Source organism: Procambarus clarkii, chromosome 16 (assembly GCF_040958095.1).
Source record: "Procambarus clarkii isolate CNS0578487 chromosome 16, FALCON_Pclarkii_2.0, whole genome shotgun sequence".
Taxonomy (NCBI): Eukaryota; Metazoa; Arthropoda; class Malacostraca; order Decapoda; family Cambaridae; genus Procambarus; species Procambarus clarkii.
This window is the reverse complement of record NC_091165.1, coordinates 10,423,867-10,433,469: the sequence shown is the minus strand read 5'-3', so window position 1 is coordinate 10,433,469 and position 9,603 is coordinate 10,423,867. Positions and strand designations below refer to the sequence as shown.

The window sequence follows — 9,603 nt, the reverse complement described above, 5'->3', positions numbered from 1 at the left end:
ATTTTATTTTTAATTTGAAACGTCCCTCCGAATCTGTACTGCTGGCAGAGACAGTTCCAGGATATAGGTGTTTGCTGATAATGAGAAAGATCATTAACAGGAACACCAACATTCATCACAGGCTTACCGGACTTAGGAGGAGTCGATTTGGGTTTAGGAGTTTCATAGCCTTTGTATTGAGCTTTTCCACATTTATCCATAGTATGTCCATAGAGTTTGCAATACTTACAATACAATTGAGAGCTCGCATGATCGGTACTCACTTTATCATAACTATGCCAAGACTTCTTACTGGAAGGTGGATCTGGTGTTAGCCGATGGATGAGGCTGTAGGTGTCAGCCGACTTCGCACATCTGAGGTAGTCGGTTTCTTCTTTGTCTGCTAAATATAAACGGATGGAAGGGGGAACACGTCTAAAGAATTCTTCAACTAGAATGAGGTTGATGAGTTCTGAAAATGTAGAGACATGTGCTGCTTCCAGCCATTTCATGAAATATCTTTTCTTTGTATTGGCAAATTCTAAAAAGGTGGTGGTACTTGCCTTTAGATAATCACGGAATTTTCGTCTGTAGCTTTCGGTGGAGAGAAGGTAGGCGTCCAAAACTGCTTGCTTCAGGGTCTGGTAGTCATTCTCAGACGCTAAAGTACTGAGAGTAACCGCAGCTCTACCTGTGAGATGCACTCTGAGAAGGGTAGACCATTGATCTGCAGGCCAGCTAAGTTTTTTAGCTAGGGTCTCAAAAGTGGTGAAAAATACATCGATCTCTGTCTCAACGAATGGTGGCATTAACTTACTTGCATGGGAGACATTGAAACTTACGGGAAGACTAGCTGTAGCTTATTGGCGCTGAGTGTGGTGTGTAGTTTCCAACGCGAGTTCTTGTCGACGATATTCGAGAGCACGATCAGCTTGCTGTTTACTGTACTCCCGTTGCATCTCCAGGTCACGTTTTCTTGCTTCAAGCTGCTCCCTCTCCCTCTCACGGAGTAAGGCAGCCTCTTGTTCCCTTTCTTCTTTCCTGAGGGCAGCCTCTTCCTTCTTTAGGGCCATCTCGCATTCTTTTATTTGGAGAGCTTCTTTTTGTTGTTGTCGCTCAATGTTTGCTAGTTCGAGCTTCAATTTTATAGCTGCCAGAACATGTTTATCTGCAATATAATAGTTTTCGTGAGTTTCAGAGTCTATCTTTCCTTCATCTAAGAGATAATCCAAGATTAAATTATGCAAGTCATTTCTGTTGGCTCCAAGGGAAACATCTAGTTGATACTCGTGTGCAAGAGTTTGTAATTCGGTCTTCTTGGCACGACTTTGTTACGGACCTGGATCCAGCGTCCGAGCACGGAGCAGTGACGACCACGCCATCTGTGGGTCAGCTCCCGAAACCCCCTCCAAACGGACGACGACACCTGGTGAGGACAAGGTGTACTGGCCACAAGGGCCAGTTTCCAGTCCGGTTCAGCTCACAACACAGCCGCTGCTGACCTCTGGTGAGGTGGTGCTCAGACAACAGCGCCATCTATGGAGTGGATACGTCGGGCGTTTGTGTCTGAGCCTGTAAGTGAGGTGCTTTAGTGTGTCCCTGTTATTGATGACGTGTCTGCTTACAGAGTCGACCTGGGACTGCTGTGATGGAAGTTGAGTCAGTCTACCCAAGGCAGCCGTCCCCATACCTTGTGCTTTGCTGCAGCAGCTGTGAGTCGCCTCCCGGAGGAACACTGTGGTGTTACCCTGCCTGTAAAGCGGCAGTGAAGGATTGTCGTACCCGGGACCGACGGCTGGAGACGATTAACCACTGGGGTATTGTAGACAGGAGAGTGATCTGTGGTATCACACGAGGCTCCTGACTAGGGCGCTACCCTAGTATCGTTCGTGGAGTGGCCTGACCAGCGTTGCTGATCCGGAACCTGCCAGCTGTTCTGCTGGACGTGTGGTTGACGGCCTCCACGGCGGTGCCCCCAGTGGAACTGTGTTTTGGCTGGCCTGTGTCAGGGGTAGTCTCAGCTTGATCGAAGGATTCGTCAAGAGACCACGAGAGCACCGAGGACTCGGCACCGAAGGGATCCAGAGTCTTCAGAAGAAGACTACAGTGTAAATAAGTGTTAATACCCCTCCCCCTGTGTAACTTTTATATATTATTGGTGAAGGTATTAATTATAATCTTAAGTTTTTGCCTTTCTTTCCCTTCCCCTTTTATTTTACTTGCGTCACGGATCTCATCCCTTGAAAGCCAACTACTGGCTTGGGGCCGGATACCCTTCCTCTAATAACATCAGAGTACGAACCCAGTTGCGACCCGAGAGGGCCGTAACAGGCCATCTCTTAGGGCCATCTCGCATTCTTTTATTTGGAGAGCTTCTTTTTGTTGTCGCTCAATGTTTGCTAGTTTGAGCTTCAATTTTATAGCTGCCAGAGCATGTTTATCTGCAATATAATAGTTTTCGTGAGTTTCAGAGTCTATCTTTCCTTCATCTAAGAGATAATCCAAGATTAAATTATGCAAGTCATTTCTGTTGGCTCCAAGGGAAACGTCTAGTTGATACTCGTGTGCAAGAGTTTGTAATTCGGTCTTTTTGGCACGACTTAAGTTCCCTATTTCACCTGCTGGATCATTACGAAAAGCTGGGAGACGAAACATGTTGAAAAATAGCAAATAAATGTACAACAAATATACTTGTGATATGGTAAGTGTCAGTAACAGGATGGCGTGGCAACTGGTAACTATCCTGTGGTAATTTAATCGTTAACAATTAACGTTAATTTTAGTATGGTAAATGATTAGTCAATCAAAATCGCAGGAAATCTTGTACCCGGTACTCAATGTAAGAGAATAAGGGCAAGAAAATCCTACTAAATAAATGAAACCGATAGTTTCTAAAACAAATGAAACATTTAATTGTTTCAAAAGTGAATAAGGTAGTCCAAGAATGTAGGGATACCTTGCCAAGTCTCTATAAGACAGAAGCAAGGGTTTTCCTACTAAATGAAATATGATACTTACAGAATTAGCGATCTTTGTGCTCTGAAAAAAAGAAAGCCAATTCCCTATCTAAGTAAATATCATCATCTCTGACCGACGTGTAGGGGTGCGAGTGTCAACTGGTGACGAGAACTGCTGTTGAGGTTCCAACTCAGCAACGTAGTCCGTATTTTATCAAATCACCTCATTCTTTGGGGCACATGTGAGGAACACAAATGCGAAGAAGCCTGAATTGTCCCCAGGACTATATGCAACTGAAAACTCACACGCCAGAAGTGACTCGAACCCATACTGCCAGGAGCTCTCTGCTGGCATACAGGATCCCTTAACCGCTCGACCAACTCGACCGGACAAAAGAGGATGGTAGCCGAGGCTATTTCCACCCCCCGCCGGCACTCGGTTGGTAATCTTGGGCATGGTATTTTATCAAATCACATCATTCTTTGGGGAACACGTGAGGAACACAAATGCGAACAAGCCTGAATGGTCCCCAGGAATATATGCAACTGAAAACTCACACCCCAGAAGTGACTCGAATCCATACTGGCAGGAGCACTCTGCTGGCGTACAGGATCCCTTAACCGCTAGACCAACACGACCGGACAGAAGAGGATGGTAGACGAGGCTATTTCCATCCCCCCACCGGCACTCGGTTGGTAATCTTGGGCATGGTATTTTATCAAATCATATAATCTTTGGGGCACACGTGAATAACACAAATGCGAACCAGCCTGAATGGTCCCCAGGACTATTTGCAACTAAAAACTCACACTCCAAAGGTGACTCGAACCCATACTGCCAGGAGCACTCTGCTGGCGTACAGGATCCCTTAACCGCTCGACCAACACGACCGGACAGAGGATGGTAGCCGAGGCTATTTCCATCCCCCCGCCGGCACTCGGTTGGTAATCTTGGGCATGGTATTTTATCAAATCACCTCATTCTTTGGGGCACATGTGAGGAACACAAATGCGAACAATCCTGAATGGTCCCCAGGAGTATATGCAACTGAAAACTCACACCCCAGAAGTGACTTGAACCCTTACTGCCAGGTGCACTCTGCTGGTGTAAAGGATCCCTTAACCGCTCAACCAAGAAGACCGGACAAAAGAGGATGGTAGCCGAGGCTATTTCCATCACCTCGCCGGCACTCGGTTGGTAATCTTGGGCATCGTATTACATCAAATCACCTCATACTTTGGGGCACACGTAAGGAACACAAATGCAAACAAGCCTGAACAGTGGTGCTTCCCAATCTTTAATTTCTCACCGTACTCTTGCTGATGTTAGCACAGAAGACACTGGTGAAGTAGTATTATTGCAGGGATTTGGAGGTCATGTCGAGCGTGTACCATTAGTTAAAGTTCACTTGAAGTCAACTATTACAGCAGGTTGGTGCACTGTAGCAGTTAGTAAGCAGTTGCCCATCCCTGGGGTTGATGTTATTGTGGGTAATGATTTTGAGAAGTGTCAAGTTAGTGGGACAAAGTGTCCTATCATGTTTACTAACCCTAGTTGTGTACTGGCTCAACCGGATGCGGATGATGGTACCATCTATCCAGCCTGTGTTGTGACCAGATCTATGGGTAAGCAGGGTGAGGTAAACCCTGTGACTTCCAAGGTGGATGTTTTTGAGGCTAGGACCCCTTCAGACAGGGAGGTGGAGGTGGACCGTGAGAATACATTCTTAGCTCACGTGGATATCGAGAGTGAGGCTGATGCCAAAGCCCTAATTTATTCTGACCCAGAGGATGGTCTGGAAGAGGTGGCCCAGGTACCAGTTCCTTGCCCGCTCGCTCCAGCTGTTGAGTCCCAGACCTTGAGTGAGTTGCAGAGTACTGATCCCAGTCTAGCTGAATGTTATACAGACGCAGCTGACACTATTGATACCTTGGATGAGAGCACGAGCTGCTACTTCAGTGATCGATGTTTGATGAGACGATGGAGACCACCAGGAACTCCCTTATCAGATGACTGTGAGTCTAGGACCCAGCTCGTCGTACCAACGGAGTATAGGGAGCAGGTATTGCTAGCTGCCCATGGTAACCTTATGGGAGGTCACCAAGGGATCGCCAATATGTATAATAAAATATGTAAGTTTTTCTATTGGCCAAAACTAAAAAAGGATGTGGTCAGATATTGTCACAATTGTTTTGTATGTCAAGCTGTTGGTAAACCTAACCAGACTGTTCCACGAGCACCCTTACACCCTATTGTAGTGCCAGAGGAGCTTTTTACACATGTGGTGTTGGATTGTGTCGGTCCCTTACCCCATTACCCCGAACTAAATCAAGAAATATGTTTTTGTTTACTATCCTATGTATGACCACCAGGTTCCCTGAAGCATATGTCTTGCGTAGCATTAGGGCTTCTACACTCATAAAGCACTTGGAACGGTTTTTTTCATTATTTGGTATGCCCCGTATCATTCAAACTGATAATGGGAGAAAATTCTGTTCCACAACTTTTAAAACTTTTTGTAGTTCTTTCGGAATTTAACATAACTTTTCTAGTCCTTACCATCCTCAGAGTCAAGGGGGGAACGAGCGGTTTTACCAAACCCTCAAACAGATGTTAAAAACAACTGGGGAAGATTCACCCAGACAATTTACCATTTGTACTATTTGCTGCCAGGGACGGATTGCACACTGCCCTAGGCTGCTCCCCATTTGATCTTGTGTTTGGACATCATGTGTGGGGACCCATAAAAACGTTGCAGGAGAAAATGTTGGGAGATGTAACAGCTAGGCAGAGGGAAAGATACTGAAGGATGTGAAGAGCAAGCTGTCTCGAACGAAGGAGTTCGCGTTACAACATCTGGGCGAGGCACAGCAGATAATGTAAGAGCGGCATGATTAGCGGTTCAAGGCCAAACTCAGAGCTTTTGAATCAGGAGATTTAGTAATGGTCCTGAAACCTCGTATGGGAACTTCCATGTCACACAAGTTTGGAGGACCTTATCGAGTGGTAAAACATCTCGGTGAACTTACCTATAAAGTCTGTAACCCCAAACATATCCGTCAGTCAATGAATGTGCATGTGAATCGTTTGAAGACTTACTGTGGGCCCAGTATTGTAGCTTGTTGTGTTAATGAGGAGGTAAACCCTGATGAGACAATGGTTGTAGGGGAAGATGGTATTCCTCTTATATCTAATTCCAGTTCCGGGGAAGAATTGTTGTGTCATTTGCAGGATGAACAGAGAGCAGAGTTCCAGGACCTTTTGAAGACATTCTCCAACTTGTTTGGGGAGGTCCCCACTCAGACACCTCTCATTACTCATGATGTTCAACTGACAGAGGTAACTCCAATTCTGCTACACCCTTATCGAATGACCCCCGAGAAACGACGTATCATCCAGGAGGAAGTTGATTATCTTCTTCACCATGGTTTCATTCGACCCTGTCAGAGCTCCTTGAGTACAACGTGTTTAGTGGTACCAAAACCAGATGGAAAATGGCGGTTAATAGTGAACTATAGGTAGTTAAACAAGGTAACTATAGTTGATGTATACCCACTACCTTTGCTAGAACACTGCATTGACCAGATTGGTCATGCTAAATATGTATCAAAACTAGACTTATCTAAGGGGTATCACCAGATACCACTTACTAACTTTGCTAGGGAAGTGACAGCTTTTATCACCCCTGATGGAGTATTTGAATTTAATGTGATGCCATTTGGACTCAGAAATGCCCCAGCAACTTTTCAAAAGCTGATGAATTCTTTGCTAAAAGATGTGCCAGATTGTAGAGCATACTTAGATGATATTGTGATTTTTAGTAAGTGTTGGGAAGACCATATTTCTAGTTTGAAACAATTGTTTGCAGTGTTACGACATGCTAATCTAACTGTGAATGTAAATAAATGTAGCTGGGTGTTATGACCACACATACACCAGTATGATCATACTGAGATTGGTGTATGAGTGTGCTCAAACTATACAGTGATATCTTGGTTGATAGCCTAGTATCACGAATATTGTGTATACGATGTAATCTCATGTTACCATATATTAATCTTATTTTATATATTGTCAATGTGTGACATACATTTCCAAGTCTATATTAACTCTGTATCAAAGATGTATGACATGTAATTGTGGATATATATATTAGATGTCTAGTTATAGCAGTAGCCTAATGTCATAGATTTGAAAAACATACTTGTATGTTTATTGTAAGTAATGCTACATCAATGCTATATGGGTAACATTATGTGGACCATGTTAGGGAGTGTATACATTTAGTTTCCATATGTATTCATCACATGTATACTGAGAAGATTCCATATTAGTGTTGCACCTTGCATTGCCCATTTGTCCTGACATTATATGAAATTATGGCACTGTGAAATGTTTTCCACTTAGACAATCTTATGATACACATGTTATATATATTTATTATCTTTGTATGCATATGTATAACCGCTGGCGAATGTTGTTGAATCCTCCTAACCCCCCCTCCCATCTCCCCCAGTGACGTACCGACTTTGCCAAAGTTACCATCTCGTATCCCTGTGATTTCTTTGTGTACTTATTTGTAATTCAAGATAATTTCCTTATTGTATTCAGTTATTATTATATATCATTATGTAAGGTTGTGCCTTATACTCTTTAAGTTGTTGTATAGTGAATTAGAAGTTCATGAGTGAGTTTATATTGTAAATGAGTTAGAGAGATTTGAAAGTTGAAGGTCAGTTGACTTATTGGAATTGGATACAGTGTCGCCTCTCGGCAAGGATCGCTCCAGGCGTCACTGTTCTTTTCTCTTTAGGCGACAGGACATGTTAGGGTTTATTCCGTGATTTGTGACCTTATTTGGGTATTGTGCCTGCTAGATGTTACTCATGTAACTGTATGTATTTATATGGATCATTCTCTGCTGTTGTCCATTATGTATACCAGGTGGTAGGTGATTATTATGTGTCTTAGTGAGGTATGTTATGATCTCTAGCAGCCGAAAAACGAGTCTCCCATTTGAGAATTATTCTCTCAAGCCTGACCTGACTAGGAGGTTGGAGATATACAGACATGAAGATACATACATGAAATAATTGGGTAAATTTTACAGAGAGTTTAAGAATATGGGCAGTGAATAAGAAAATCGATAAATGACTGGTTATGAGATGTGGATAATTTGCTGGAGGCGTGAGGCTCGCTTCGGGAGGGCTCTGACCCAGGGATGCCAGATTGGGCTACTTTTCAGAGCCCGCGCTCCCAAATTTTTAATTTCGCTACTTGCGACTTTTTGGGCTACTTTAAAAACAAGTTGGGCTATTAATGTTAAGAAACTCAATGCGTTTTTATGCGTTTTATAATGTCATGTGTACAAATCACAGCCGCGTCCAACAGCTTGATTGAATAGACCACTTACCGCAGGAGGCCAGGTCAGAGACCGACCCCCTGGGGACGTTGATCCTAGGAACTTCCCAAAGAAAAAGTAACCGCAAGGCAAGATAATCCTCCCCAGGGGCTATAGATTTCCCAACCTTAATTGCCATTAATACTTCATCCCGGGTACTGTCTATGTTAATTAAGTGACCTCCCACTGTTGCTTACTGTAAATATTAGGTTTCTCTTTAGGTGTTTCCGAGAATCAAATGACTGTCGTTAGAGCGGATTAGCATACAGAGAACTTGGCAGCTTCATCTGTGCTTTCATTGTTAGTGTGGCTCTGACCTCCAGAAGGATAGTTCGACACAAGTTACCGCAAATAGAAAAGAAATTACCGGTGTTACTTTTAGAATTTTCTAAAGTGTTAAGATAAAGAAGTGTAAAATGAGGAAGTGGTCTAAATACCAGGAAACGTTTCAGATGTCCTGGCTTAAGGATCCCGTGTTTGAAAAGTGGTTGGCTAAAGTGAAAGAAGATAGAAATATGGCATATTGTAAAGTTTGTAGAACTGAGATAAGAGCTCATAGAAGTGGTTTAAAGAAACACAGTGAAACATTAAAACACGGACAAAATATATCGGAGGTAAGTCATCAGCAGATGAGCATCAAGTCTGTTCTATCAAAGAAGGAAGATAAACTTACTAAATTTGAATGTCGTCTGTCTGTATGTACAGTCGCTATCTAGAAATCTAACATGAAGTTTGTAACTCATCTTGTATGTATGTACTTTTACCTGAATAAACATTTGATTTGATTCGATTTGACTAGACAAAAAATTGGGCTACTCTATTTGCAAATTCGCTACTTTTTGAGCGTCAGCTCGCTACTTTTAGCGATTTGGATCTGGCAACCCTGCTCTGACCCCACTTGAGTACCAGACATCGTGAAGGGAAGCTGCGCTCCATTTGAGCTCCCATTGGAGAGGATCCCCTGTTGGATATACCTTCAAGAGAAAGGAAGTGTGCAGACGTTCCAGCTGTGGAATCGAGTTGGGAACGTTGTGGTCTCAAGTCTTTGACGGCAAGGAGAGTTGGTTAAGCCGCCCAGAGACATTCTCGTGGGCCGTGGGAGCGCCATGATCGGACTCTGTCAGAGGGAGAGCACCCTCGACTAGACAATCTGAGGTTTATCTTTGGAAGAAGTTGCTGAGTGGACTTCGAGCCAGTAGAGTGAGTTATTGGAAGAGACTCCAAGACTGTTGAAGGAGTAGTGTACTCCGAGGAGGAGTAGCCCC

At 43.6% G+C, this 9,603-nt stretch overlaps 1 protein-coding gene across 1 annotated transcript; it reads right to left on the bottom strand.

Moving 5' to 3' along the window:
• Positions 1-839: 839 nt before the first annotated feature.
• Positions 840-4,113, bottom strand: LOC138365460 (uncharacterized). The gene is made up of 3 exons (XM_069325775.1): positions 4,023-4,113; positions 2,313-2,468; positions 840-1,195 (listed from the first exon to the last, which is right to left on the bottom strand). Exons 1-3 carry the CDS (start codon positions 4,111-4,113, stop codon positions 840-842), a joined length of 603 nt encoding a protein of 200 aa, XP_069181876.1.
• Between the last annotated feature and the right edge of the window lie 5,490 nt (positions 4,114-9,603).

What these genes read in the sequence shown, in the direction of transcription:
- LOC138365460 (XM_069325775.1), bottom strand. Translation starts at nt 4,113, where the DNA reads ATGGAAATAGCCTCGGCTACCATCCTCTTTTGTCCGGTCTTCTTGGTT. An exon ending in CCAGCAGAGTGCACCTGGCA is followed by an intron (nt 2,469 to 4,022) that starts GTAAGGGTTCAA and finishes ATTATCTCTTAG; the next exon opens with ATGAAGGAAAGATAGACTCT. An exon ending in CGAGATGGCCCTAAGAGATG is followed by an intron (nt 1,196 to 2,312) that starts GCCTGTTACGGC and finishes ATTATCTCTTAG; the next exon opens with ATGAAGGAAAGATAGACTCT.